Below are 13,548 nucleotides of genomic sequence, written 5' to 3'. Positions count from 1 at the left end.
ACTGTGTACCAGCCGTGGAGTTAGACTGTATGAGACTCGGGGGTTGACCCCACTCCCTACTCCAGTCCCAGATAATCAGGTAACTTTCATTATCCTGTGCTGAAACCATGTATAGGTTCATGGAGAGACTTCAGGACTGAGGTCTAATGACGGTGGCAAGTGATACCCCTACCCCTCAATCCCTCTGATGTGAAGGCATAAAGAAACTGCTACAAGCAGCCACTGCAGACAGTCAGGGAGACCAGACTGAAGGCAAGAGCTACCCAGAGCCAAGACATGAAGGAAGGAGACGTGAAATCTGCCTGCGCTGGGTCTGAATTGATCCTTTCCCACTCAAATTATTGCGAAAAGGCTGAAACACTATCCTGCTGCACTCTGAAAACCATCCAGTGTACAGAGATGCCGTCCTTGTATTCTTCCTTTAAAATGACTTGTTGGGGGCTTCTCTGGCAGTCCAGTTAAGACTCTGTGCATCTACTGCAAAGGGCATGAGTCTGTTCCCTAGTCCAGGAACTAAGGTCCCACACGCCACCAAAAAAAAAAAAAAAAGGTTTTTTAATAAAACGACACATTGATCATGTATCTCAGTTTATCTCCCTGTCCTTCCCAGGAAAATAAGTCAATTGTCTTTCAAAGCTTCAGGTGTAATTTTGTGGATCTTCACTGGATAAAGGCTATAAAAAGTTTACATATCATTTCAACTGTCAAAAATACTGTAAAATATTAAAAATTACAAATGTGTGAATTAGCTAAATGATGTGATTATATGATTATACACTTGGATGCTAGGTGAAAATCACTACTGAATACCTTAAAGAGTCCATGCATGCAAAGTAACAGACATTCCTCTCATTTTTAAAACAGGTAAATAATATTTTATTTGTTTAAATAAGAATTTGCAAGGATGGCCAAATCCAGGCCATATTTGTTGGTCTTGCCTACATACCATATAAACACACACACATACACACACAGCTGTGCAGGGTGAAAACAACTTGGGATGGAGAGCAGCTACTTCCTTTAGGCTGAGAATGAGCTGTCAGTTTTGACTGCTATACACAAGGTCCACTTCACACATTTAGGGACCCACCACTCACTGGAAGGTTCCAGAATCTGTGACCTCTGATTCAAGTGTACATGTTAATGTTTTGGCAACTAAGTACAGATTTATTCATATACTGAAGAAACCTGACAAGGGAATCCAGATAATCAGCACAAAAGCAAATAATGATTTCAGGTGAGTAAAAATAGGATTTTTCACATCCTTGGTTTAAGATTCATAAACACCAAATAGGCATCGATCTTACCTGTAGGTCTTTTTCTTCTATCTTCTTTTGGAGCACTTCAAGGCACTTGGTAAAATCAGTATGGTCTTGATCAGGAGTTGAAATAATTTCACAGCCCTGTGTTAAATAAGATAAAAGGTACAAGTTAGTAATGATGTCGACCGAGGAACAAGATCAAGAGCTATAAAAGCAAAGAGAAAGCATCACACGTATCCTATGATGCCTGTGTTATACCTTGATCATGAAAATCATTATCATTATCTTTCTTATTTCACATAACAGGACCTCTCAGCAATGATGTTAGACTACTAAAATAATGATCTGATTATGACAATCATTCTACCCAAAAAAGGTACAGCTAATACTACATTAATGGTCTTTAAAACTCACTGCTATGATAACATTTAAGATTAACATAAGGACATGGGCATGAGTATCATAAAATATACTCACAGTGAAATGACTTGAAACGAAAATGAAACTACTTCTAATAAGCGTTGAGTTTCTCTACTTTCTAAGTTTACTTACATGAATAGAAAAATACCAGCTAATGATGAACTGATGAACCACATTTTAAGTAAAATCAAGTTAGCTGTCCTATAAAATTCCTTTACAACACCTTTTTTCCCCACGTAAAAAGAAGGAGGAAGAGAGGTGCCTGTGTAAATGCGCCTCTTGGATTACCTTTCGGACACAATGACGTGAATCTGTAAGGTCTTTGCCTCCTCTACAGCAGACGTCTTACCTAGTGAAAGCACTGAAATCTATTATAAAACACCACGCACGTGCCAGCTTGCTGGCACTAGTGAACTGAGATGGTCCGAGAAACAGTGTTTTGGGAATGACACCGTCTCCTCCAGCGTCTTACAGAAGCAAAGGCGTGTATAACCAGAGCACGATGAGACTGTGGACTTCTTAATTCAGGAATAAAGCCAGGTGAGGTCTCTGACAAACAGCTGAGTAAGGGAAAGTTAAATATAATCTAGTATATAAAGGTGCCATTCAAAGAGTTCTCAAGGATACAAAACACCCATACTGGCTCTTAAATTATTCCAAAAACCATTCTCAGTAGATTTAAAGGTTCTCCTTTAACTTCAAGGTCTCTTGAAAGGTGTCGGGCTCAAGCTGTGCTTCATTCATTTATGACTATCCTACAGTGTAGTGACCAATGAAAAAATTAGTTTCTCATCATTCAAAAATATATTATGTTCTAAAAGATGCATATGTCATTTTTACAAGATCATCGATAAATACTTTCCCGACCCTAAAAGAACATTGAAATTTACTATAATGTCCAAGCAAGGATATAAAGTTGACTTCTCTCAGGCTAACACCCCTAAAAAAAAAAAAAAAGACACAAGAATATGCCAGAGCATACAGGAATATGATCAGAGAACAGGATATTAGATTGTCAACAAACCAAAAAACACTATATTGACACTTTCTGGAAGGCAGGCCTTATATTTTTATTACTGTTCCCAGTGCCTGGCACCAGTGTGCTATATAGTTAAGTTTTCAATAAATAAAATTCTTGAGGAATGAAAAGGTCTGTTGGCAAATGTGGTAGGAGAGAGTGGCATCTTATTTTACTGCCAAATATTGCAATGATTAATTATCTTCCTTTTTTAAGTACTGACCAGAGAAATAATCACTCCAACAAAGGGAAACAAAATTAAAAAGGCAAACAGAAATAGCAATACAAGAGATGACTAACAGATCATCATCTGCTTTCACTGTTATCATCCCAGAATCAACACAGATCCACAGGAAACCTTATAAAGAGAATCCAAGACATCACCTATGTAGTCCCACTATAATAGTCTGTAGATTAAGACAATAAAAAGAAGTTTAATTTGACTAAAAAACTGGACAGCAAGGTAGTAATTATCAGCAGGTCACATTTAGAAGCCCTATTTCTTTACTCCCATGACATGGGAACAAATTCCTAGATAACTGAAAGACCAAGGTCTTCACTGCTGCTGCTGCTAAGTCACTTCAGTCGTGTCCGACTCTGTGCGACCCCATAGACGGCAGCCCACCAGGCTCCCCCATCCCTGGGATTCTCCAGGCAAGAACACTGGAGTGGGTTGCCATTTCCTTCTCCAGTGCATGAAAGTGAAAAGTGAAAGTGAAGTCACTCAGTCCTGTCCGACTCTAGCAACCCCATGGGCTGCAGGCTACCAGGCTCCTCCATCCATGGGATTTTCCAGGCAAGAGTAATGGAGTGGAGTGCCACTGCCTTCTCCAAGGTCTTCACACATGCTTAGCTGCTCAGTCACCTACAACTTTTTGCAACCCCACGAGCTATAGCCCACAAGGCTCCACTGTCCATGGGATTTTCCAGGCAAGAATACTGGAGTGAGTTGCCATTTCCTCCTCCAGGGGATCTTCCCAAACCAGGGCTCTAACCTGCAACTCTTGCGTCTCCTGAATTGCAGGCAGAATCTTTTACCACTATCCCCAGTTCTTACGATATCCCTAACGAAGCCCAGATCTTATGATATCTCTAAAGTTGGCTTCACAGAATATTAAAAAAAAGCTACTTGAACTATAAGACCTAGGTGTGAATAAAATCTTACTTCAGCAACTTAAGATGGACACGCAGAGAAGCTTAAGTCAGGACGCAGAGACAGATTATCAGCACTGAAAAATTCAGACTGTATCTAAATTAACTACAAACGTCTAGAAACTCTAACCAAGGCATTTATTCGTCATCCACAGATTGTTAGAATGTTGACTAGTTTAAATGATCCTAATATTATCACAGAATGAGAATAAATTCACTAGAAGTAGAAACAGCTCCAGGAGTCCTCTCAGGGAAACTTTTGACACCTAGAAAGGAGACATGGAACATATACATAGGTCTTTGGCCAACGAAAGATGTTTTCACTGTGTTCTGGGTCTTACAATAACATATTAATATCTAGAAGAGGAAAAATATAAAAGTAAAGATGAAAAACTATCATGATCCTGCAGACAAGAAAAGAGTAGAAATGTGCTCATATTTATTTGTAATTATTGGTAATACAAAATAAGTTTCAATTTCCTGGAGTCATAAGAACTGGGCTTTATGAAGATATTCAAGATATCAGATTTGGCCAATTAAAGTATATAACATTCTAATAAACAGTTTCCAATATTAGTTTCCATTACATATGTGTATTTTACATTAAGATACACAGGAATTTTCCAAAATTTCCATAAAATTCAACTACTATTATCTTTAATTTTTCTCAGTTGCCTTATTGCCTTTTATATATATATATATATATATATATATATATCAGAGAAGGCAATGGCACCCCACTCTAGTACTCTTGCCTGAAAAATCCCATGGACAGAGGAGCCTGGTAGACTGCAGTCCATGGGGTCACTAGGAGTTGGACATGACTGAACGACTTCACTTTCACTTTTCACTTTCATGCACTGGAGAAGGAAATGGCAACCCACTCCAGTGTTCTTGCCTGGAGAATCCCAGGGACAGGGGAGCCTGGTGGGCTGCCATCTATGGGGTTGCGCAGAGTCAGACATGACTGAAGTGACTTAGCATAGCATAGCATAGCATAGCATATATAAATATATAATATATATGTTTTAGGATATATATTTTTTAGGATACAAATTATTATTTTATAAGCCAGCAAGTAGCTCCAATCTCATATTATACATTTTTCTTGGGTAATTTTTCTCACTCTACAAATAGAAATTTAAGTAAGAATTATAATAAATAGTTTGTTTTATGAATACACCACTTTTTCAAAATGGATTATTTTTTTATAATACATTTTATTGATTCCTTTTTTTTATTGATTCTGTTTTATAGTAGAATTGGAAAGAAAAAGACTTGGATTGACATTACAAATTTCAGTGTGTCAAAATCAGAGCTATTCTGAATTTGTTCTAACCTAAAAAGGATCTTTTGAAGATGTAGAGCCACAATGCCCAGTCTAAAATGCTTTTCAGTAAACTGAGATGTTTTTAGCCCTAACAATATAAAACTTAATTCTCTTAAAAATCAGAGAACCTCAAAAGTTATCTTAAAATAGGAATATTAAAATTGTGATCTATTGATAATTATCTTTCTCATTGAAGTCAATAATAAAATGTAACATTTGATTACTCATCTTGTTATTTGAGATATGAGTCACTTTATATAAATTATGATCTTGAATCTCGAAGATAACCTTATAAGGTAAATGTAATTATCACATTTTAAGATACGTAAACTGAAGTATGTGCTTAGTTGCTCAGTCAAGTCCCACGCTTTGCGACCCCATGGACTGTAGCCTGCCAGACTCCTCTGTCCACAGGGACTCTCCAGGCAAGAATACTGGAGTACAGAGAGTTTAAACAACTTGTCCAAGGTCACACAGCTGATAAGGATAGAGTATGTGATCAAAGAAGCCCATACTCTTCACCTACCATGCTTTGTACTCAACCCTGTTTACAATAAACTTTGGGTATTTTGGAAGGTTTAAGCATAAAAATGCCTTTATAATTTATGAAAAGTGAAAAGTGTAGTCGCTCAGTTGTGCCCAACTCTCTGTAACCCCATGGACTCCAGCCCGCCAGGCTCCTCGGTTCATGGGACTCTCTAGGCAAGAATTCTGGAGTGAGTTGCCATTTCCTTCTCCAAGGGATCTTCCTTACCCCAGGATTGAACCTGGGTCTCCTGCATGGCAGATTCTTTACTGTCTGAGCCACTGGGGAAGCCCAATTTACATGACTCTTTATTTAATTGGTTTTCTCCAGTTTTTACCTGAAAAGTCTTTAACTGTCAGGCAGACATGAAACCTGCCTGACTGCACGCTGCTTCCATTGTAGCCCAGTAAGACTCAGCGTATCCACAAACATCTGAAATGGGCAATGAATGCTTGGTTATCTTTTTCCTTCCTTTTTTCTGCATTTCCAACTATATGTATAACTATATTGTCACTATATCATTTATGATATAATTCACTTTTTTGGCTATTAAACATCTTTCTGATCAATATCTCTGAGTAGAAGTGTTTATTTCTGATTATTTTTCTTAGACTTGAATCCTAAAAATGAAACTACTGGAAAAAATTATAAGAATCTTTTTTATGACCCCTTGATAGATTGCCAGAGTGTTTTCTAGGAAAGCTGAAAATACGAATATTCCTACTGGTGTATGAGGATAAAAAAAGTTTCTTCTTTTAAAATGTAATACTAGGAAAGATAATTCATCATGAATTTCTTACCGTGAATTAATTTACTTGCTATACTTCCTTCTTAATTATGAACAAATCATTAAGGAAAAGCCTTTCATTGGAGTGGAAGGGAAAATAAAGATAATTCTGGAGTGTGAAGCAGGGTGGGTACTGGAAGTGGTTTGCCCAACTGAGGACTAAGGTGCTAAAGGACAATATGACAGAAAAGGACACTTTTGGGATGGGAAATAGGTGTCAACCAAGGGTAAAGAGGAGGGGGCAAGAAGATGTCAAGATCACCTTTCAAGTTGGCTCTGAAAACATGAAATTTACTATCCCATCAAATTAGAATATTGGAAATTTTTTTAAAATAAAGCAATCATGTAATATGAGTTTTGTGGTGTTTTAAAATTATAGCTCCCACACACTATTTTCCCCTCTCCACTACTGAAGCAGCCTTTCTTTTTGTATGTCGTTTTTCAGTCCCTAAGTTGTGTCCAACTCTTTGTGACCCCATGAACTGCAGCATGCCAGGCTTCCCTGTCCTTCACTATCTCCCAGAGTTTTCTCAAACTCATGTCCACTGAGTCAGTGATGCCATCTTGTTAGGATACATTCAAAAATATTTAGGGAGATACACTCAAGAGTCTTAAAAAATTGAATATATTACATTTTTAATAATGAGGTTCCATAATCTTTTATTAAACTGCATTGACCAGAACTCTGTAATAAGAAATAGCCTGCCAGATTAAGAGAACAGCAGGCATAATGCAAAATGACTTATACTCTGAATAATCAAAGATAGAGATCTAAAATTAGCCCAAACTTGTTCTCAAATTTGCTAAGAAGGGGAATAGTTACATAAAGCCAATTGGAATCTAAATGATCTATGTTCCTTGATACAGGTATGAAAATTGGCTTTTTACCCTGTAGAGATGTTATCACAAAAGTAACTATTTCCCACTTGCCTCTTTATTGTATAAGGCATACTATGGTAGATTGCTACTTCAGTTTTATTTACCAGACTTCTAAAAACATTTGTACTTTTCAAGGTAGAAATTATCAAGTGACAACTGATGAGAAACAATTTCTTCAGCAAGAATGTCACATGATTAAACTCTTAAAAACTCTTAAGTGACAGATTGCCTAAAATAATCAAGTGTTCTCTTTCTGTTTTTCTACATGGTATACAAAAGAAAAGAATAAATGTAATTTAACCTTGCAACAATTCTCCATTCAATCCCAAACACAGAGAGACATTCTAATCTGCTATAATCTTCACTGCCCTAGGTGTTGTAAAATAACCTTTCCTTTCAACATGGCATTGAACAAAAACTTTAAACATTTCAAACAAGAAAAGCACCACTTCTATTAACAGAAGTCAAATGTCATTTTAACACAGCACAGGGTCTCAAATGATGGCTTCTTGGCTAAAAGCAGAGTCAAGAGTTCCCAGTGGAAGAGGGTGCCTAAAAGATTTAACACATCAGGCTCAAAGAATGCTTTTTTATAGCCTGTTTGCAAGGCCGCCCTTTGGACTGGTCCTGGAGGACCTGAATGGCAAACAGTTCCCCACACTGACAAACAAACAACTTTCCCCAACAGTGGCTCACTGTGCCTGACTCATTTGTACAAACAACACGGTTTATACCGAGAACCTGTCTTGTTATGGTTGTTGTTTGTTTGGCCCCCAGTAAAATTTTGGGCATTAAGTCACCAGTGAGCTTCCCTGGTGGCAACGCATCACACTTACAATCTGATTAAGTGCATCCTCTGTGACTCCACTGGGAAAAGACTCTTTTGACTAGAGACTCATTTTCTCCAGAATTTCTCCCCCAATGCCTTTCCCCTTAGCTGATTCTGCTTCCCAGCCTCTCTCTGTAATAAATCACAGCTGTGAGTCTGACTATATACCAAGTCCCATGAGTCCTCTAGTCAATTATGGATTGTGGAGCCCATCGTGGGAACCCTCAAGCCAAAGAGCTACAGATCCTTCCTCCCTTAGGAGGCTTGAATAAGCTTCTACTTTATAATGTTCATACAAGCATGCAGACCCAGAGATCTGGTCTTGTCTGGGTGCTGTTCCTTCACACCCACTACAAACATGCCAAGGATGGAACTGGTCTCCACTGGCTCTCTTCCGAGTCTCCCCAAAAAGGCAAGGATGTGGGTGCGGGAGCACTGAAGGAATCGGGGTGGGGGGGGTGCTCAATTACTCAGACCTCAGCAGACACAGAAAAGGGAAACTGAATACTCACAAAAGGAAGCTGCAACCTGTGAAACTCATTTTCACTTTACTTGGAGAAAACTCCTTTTCATCCAGAGAGTTATGGTGTAATGGCCAGAAAAGTGCATGCATTCTGAGGTCAGAATGCCTGCTTAGATCCTAGTTAAACCGTTTCTGACCTGGTAAACTTGGGTGAATCGCTCAACCTCTCTGTGCTTCCATATTCAACTGTAAAATGTAGGTGACAGTTCCAACCTAATAGAATGTGACGTAAGGATTAGTAAAGTGTTAGTTGCTCAGTCCAACTCTTTGCGACCCCATGACTGCAGCCCACCAGGCTCCTCTGTCCTTGGGATTCTCCAGGCAAGAATACTGGAGGGGGTAGCCATTCCCTTCTCCAGGCAGGCAGATTCTTTACCATTTGAGCCATCAGGGAAGGCTCAGACTGTAAAGAATTACATGAATTTATAAATGAAAGTAAGAAAGGATTATATGAATTTATAAACGTAAGTACATATAAAAGTGTCTGGTATCCTGGAAACACTTCAAAGTAATTACTGCCTAGTACTCTTTTCAAGGTTATGTTGGGATAGGAGGGAGTTTCAAAAGGGAGAGGGTATATGTATACATATGGCTCATTCATGTTGAGGTTTGACAGAAAACAACAAAATTTTGTAAAGCAATTACCCTTCAATAAAAAAATAAACACATTTTAAAAAAGGCTCTGCTGAGACTTTCTCACACCAATCTTTAAAGGTAGAGAAAACCTGAAACACAACAAACTTATAAGTAACCAACTGTATTTCAGCCTTTCAGAAACCAATATACTACCCTAACTGTTAATGGATAAAGGGTAGTTTCTCAACAGTCAAACTCACTTGAGAAATATACTACTAAGGTAAACAAAATTAAAATTTTGGCAGACTTACTTAAAATGATACTGTGCGTGGTGAATTTTCAAGAGGGACCTACAGAATGTCAAATTTCACAAGTGCTTGTGATCACAGAAGTCTTTTTTTATACTAAGTATTGTGTGGCACTTCGTGTGAATCTTTTTTATACCAAGTATCTAAAGGCAGCATTAGACACCTGAGTCATACAAGCTTTCAAGAGAATCTACTAATTGCTGGTATCCCAGAATGAATGACAGAATTCAGGTTGCAGGAGATCACATATTAATAGGATAAGGAGGAATTATGGTACAAATTAAAAATTAAAATTATGACAACAATTATTTCAATCAGGTTCTGCAAGGAAAAAACAAAGGCAGGAATACGTAACAGCTACAGATGGGGAACCTGTGGGAGAATTGATGAGAAGGGGGTTCCATGAGCCAAATGAATGAAGAGAGAGAAATGGTAACAGAGACCCCAGAGTTAGAGGAGAAGCAGCAGGCTGGCCTGGCCCTGGAGTCCTGGCTGAGGCACTGGAGAGGGCTTAGAAATTTAAAGAGCTTCCCTGGTGGCTCAGACAGTAAAGAATCTGCCTGCAATGCAGGAGATCTGGGTTCAATCCCTAGGTCGGGAAGATCCTTGGAGGAGGGTGTGAAAACCCACTGCAGTATGCTGGCCTGGAGAATTCCAGGGACAGAAGAGCCTGGTGGGCTACAGTCCAGGGAATCACAAAGAGAAATTTAAAGGGCATAGGCTCCCCCTTTTTAATGCCTTAAGCATGTTAAATTAAAACAAAACAGGCTTTGAAAAATAAAGACAATTTGAAAGGACTACAATTGAGGCAAGCACAAGAAGGAAGGTGTATTCCTGAGACAGACTCAACATAAAGTCCCCTGCCTGTCTCATCGTTTCCTTCCTGAGATGCTAATAAGCAAAAGCCAGCCAGTTGTAAGAATATAAAGTGAAGAACCTGTCACTCAATTGTCAGTGGAAACTGCCTGTCTATAATTCCCTTAACAAAGCCTTTATAGCTCAGCATATGTTAATTAGTTTTAAAGCTTAAGCCTAAGAAACTACTGTACTCAGGGGATATATATATGTGTGTGTGTGTGGGTGTGAGTTATCCACTTAAAAAAGTGTATCAATAAATGGAATTGAGCTTTATATATTTACACAATTTTCTCCATCTGGCGTAAGAGTCAAACTTGCTAATGTTTTAAATTTCTCCTAGTCCAGCTTGCTGTTTCTCTAAATTAATTAATTTTGGACTGCCCTGGTGGCTCAGATGATAAAGAATCTGCCTGCAATGCAAGAGAAGGTTTGATCCCTGGGCCAGAAAGATCACCAATATTACCATGTCTAAAATATGCTGACATCTGGCTGGGCAGAAGTGGGTGAGAGACATAGCTAAAGGCGAAAATAATAAGATACGTGGGATTAGGCAGAGCAATGCAGATGTTTTTCACTGAAGATTAAAAGCATCTGTCCAGATTCTGTTAAATTTAAACAGAATTGAATCCAAGGCATTGTCAAACTCAAAAGAATGTTATCATTGATTTTGATTATGAAGCAAATTAATGTTCATAAATTATATACTTATGGAAAAGAAATGATTAGAAATCCCTTTAAAACCAATGTTACTAAGGATAGTTATTCAAAAGCTCGTAAGTAAACAATTTTGCAAAGTAAAACAAAATACTACCACTTTACATTAACATATTCTTTAAGCACTTCGAGAGCTCCTCCACATGTGTAACATTCAGTTCATCAGTTCAGCTGCTCAGTCGCGTCAGACTCTTTGCAACCCCATGGACTGTAGCACGCAGGGCCTCCCTGTCCATCACCAACTCATGGAGCTTACTCAAACTCATGTTGATCGAGTTGGTGATGTCATTCAACAATCTCATCCTCTGTCGCCCCTTCAATCTTTCCCAGCATCAGGGTCTTTTCCAGTAAGTCAATTCTTCACATCAGGTGGCCGAAGTATTGGTGCTTCAGCATCAGTCCTTCCAATGAATATTCATGACTGATTTCCTTTAGGATGGACTGGTTGGAACTGCCTGCAGTCCAAGGGACTCTCTCAAGAGTCTTCTCCAACACCACAGTTCAAAAGCATTAATTACTTGGCGCTCAGCTTTCTTTATAGTTCAACTCTCACATCCATACATGACTACTGGAAGAACCATAGCTTTGACTAGACGGACCTTTGCTGGCAAAGTAATGTCTCTGCTTTTTAAAATGCTATCTAGGTTGGTCATAGCTTTTCTTCCAAGGAGCAAGCGTCTTTTAATTTCATGGCTGCAGTCACCATCTGCAGTGATTTTGCGGTCCCAAAAAATAAAGTCTCACACTGTTTCCCCAACCATTTGTGGTGAAGAAATTGGACCAGTTGCCATGATCTTAGTTTTCTGAATGTTGAGTTTTAAGCCAACTTTTTCACTCTCCTCTTTCACTTTCATCAAAAGGCTCTTTAGTTCTTCTTCGCTTTCTGCCATAAGGGTGTGTCATCTGCATACTTGAGGTTATTGATATTTCTCCCAGCAATCTTGATTCCAGCTTGTGCTTCATCTAGCCCAGAATTTCTCATGATGTACTCTGCATAGAAGTTAAATAAGCAGGGTGACAATATACAGCCTTGATGTACTCCTTTTCCTATTTGGAACCAGTCTGTTGGTCCATGTCTAGTTCTAACTGTTGCTTCCTAACCTGCAAACAGATTTCTCAAGAGGCAGGTCAGGTGGTCTGGTATGCCCATCTCTTTCAGAATTTCCAACAGTTTTTTGTGAGCCACACAGTCAAAGGCTTTGGCGTAGTCAAGAAAGCAGAAGTACATGTTGTTCTGGAACTCTTTTGCTTTTTCGATGATCCAGCGGATGTTGGTAATTTGATCTCCGGTTCCTCTGCCTTTTCTCAATCCAGCTTGAATATCTGGGAGTTCACGGTTCATGTACTGTTGAAGCCTGGCTTAGAGAATTTTGAGCATTACCTTGCTAGTGTGTGAGATGAGTGCAATTGTGCAGTAGTTTGAGCATTCTTTGGCATTGCCTTTGAGATTGGAATGAAAACTGACCTTTTCCAGTCCTGTGGTCACTGCTGAGTTTTCCAAATTTGCTGGCATATTGAGTGCACAAATCTTTTAGGATTTGAAATAGCTCATTTGGAACTCTATCACCTCCACTAGCTTTGTTCGTAGTGATGCTTCCTAAGGTCCACTTGACTTCACATTCCAGGATGCCTGGCTCTAGGTGAGTGATCACACCATTGTGATTATCTGGGTCATGAAGATCTTTTTTATACAGTTCTTCTGTGTATTCTTGCCACCTCTTCTTAATATCTTCTGCTTCTGTTAGGTCCCTACCATTTCTGTCTTTTATTGAGCCCATCTTTGCATGAAATGTTCCCTTGGTGTCTCTAATTTTTGAAGAGATCTCTAGTCTTTCACATTCTATTATTTTCCTCTATTTCTTTGCACTGATCACTGAGGAAGGATTTCTTATCTCTTGCACTTATATCTCTGCACTGATCACTGAGGAAGGCTGTGCACTGTCACCTGCTTATTTAGCATATAAGGAGTACATCATGAAAAATGCCAGGCTGTATGAATTATAAGTTGGAATCAAGATTGTTGGGAGAAATACCAACAACCTCAGATACGCAAAAAAAAATATCTCCCAGCAGTCCCGTGGACAGCAAAGAGAACAAACCAGTCAATCCTAAAGGAAATCAACCTTGAATATTCATTAGAAGGACTGATGTTGAAGCTGAACCTTCAATATTTTGGCTACCTGATGCAAAGAGCCAACTCATCGGAAAAGACCCTGATGCTGAGAAAAATTGAAGGAAGGAGGAGAAGGGGACAACAGAGGATGAGATGGTCAGATGTCATCACCGACTCAATGGACATGAGTTTGAGCAAGCTCCGGGAAATGGTACAGGACAGGGAAGCCTGGCATGCTGCAGTCCAGGGGGTT

The 13,548-nt window shown here is 38.9% G+C and overlaps 1 protein-coding gene across 4 annotated transcripts in view; it reads right to left on the bottom strand.

Moving 5' to 3' along the window:
• TPK1 (thiamin pyrophosphokinase 1) overlaps positions 1–13,548 on the bottom strand; it is a 387,814-nt gene that overhangs the window by 192,621 nt on the left and 181,645 nt on the right. For all 4 annotated transcript variants that reach the window (XM_027538741.1, XM_027538740.1, XM_027538742.1 and 1 more), the window contains exon 6: positions 1,308–1,403. In XM_027538741.1, the coding sequence (XP_027394542.1) occupies positions 1,308–1,403 (96 nt within the window). The remainder of the gene's footprint in view (positions 1–1,307; positions 1,404–13,548) is intronic.

This window comes from Bos indicus x Bos taurus, chromosome 4 (assembly GCF_003369695.1).
Source record: "Bos indicus x Bos taurus breed Angus x Brahman F1 hybrid chromosome 4, Bos_hybrid_MaternalHap_v2.0, whole genome shotgun sequence".
Lineage (NCBI taxonomy): Eukaryota > Metazoa > Chordata > Mammalia > Artiodactyla > Bovidae > Bos > Bos indicus x Bos taurus.
Note: the sequence above shows the minus strand (reverse complement) of the source record. Positions and strands in the feature narration are given on the sequence as shown.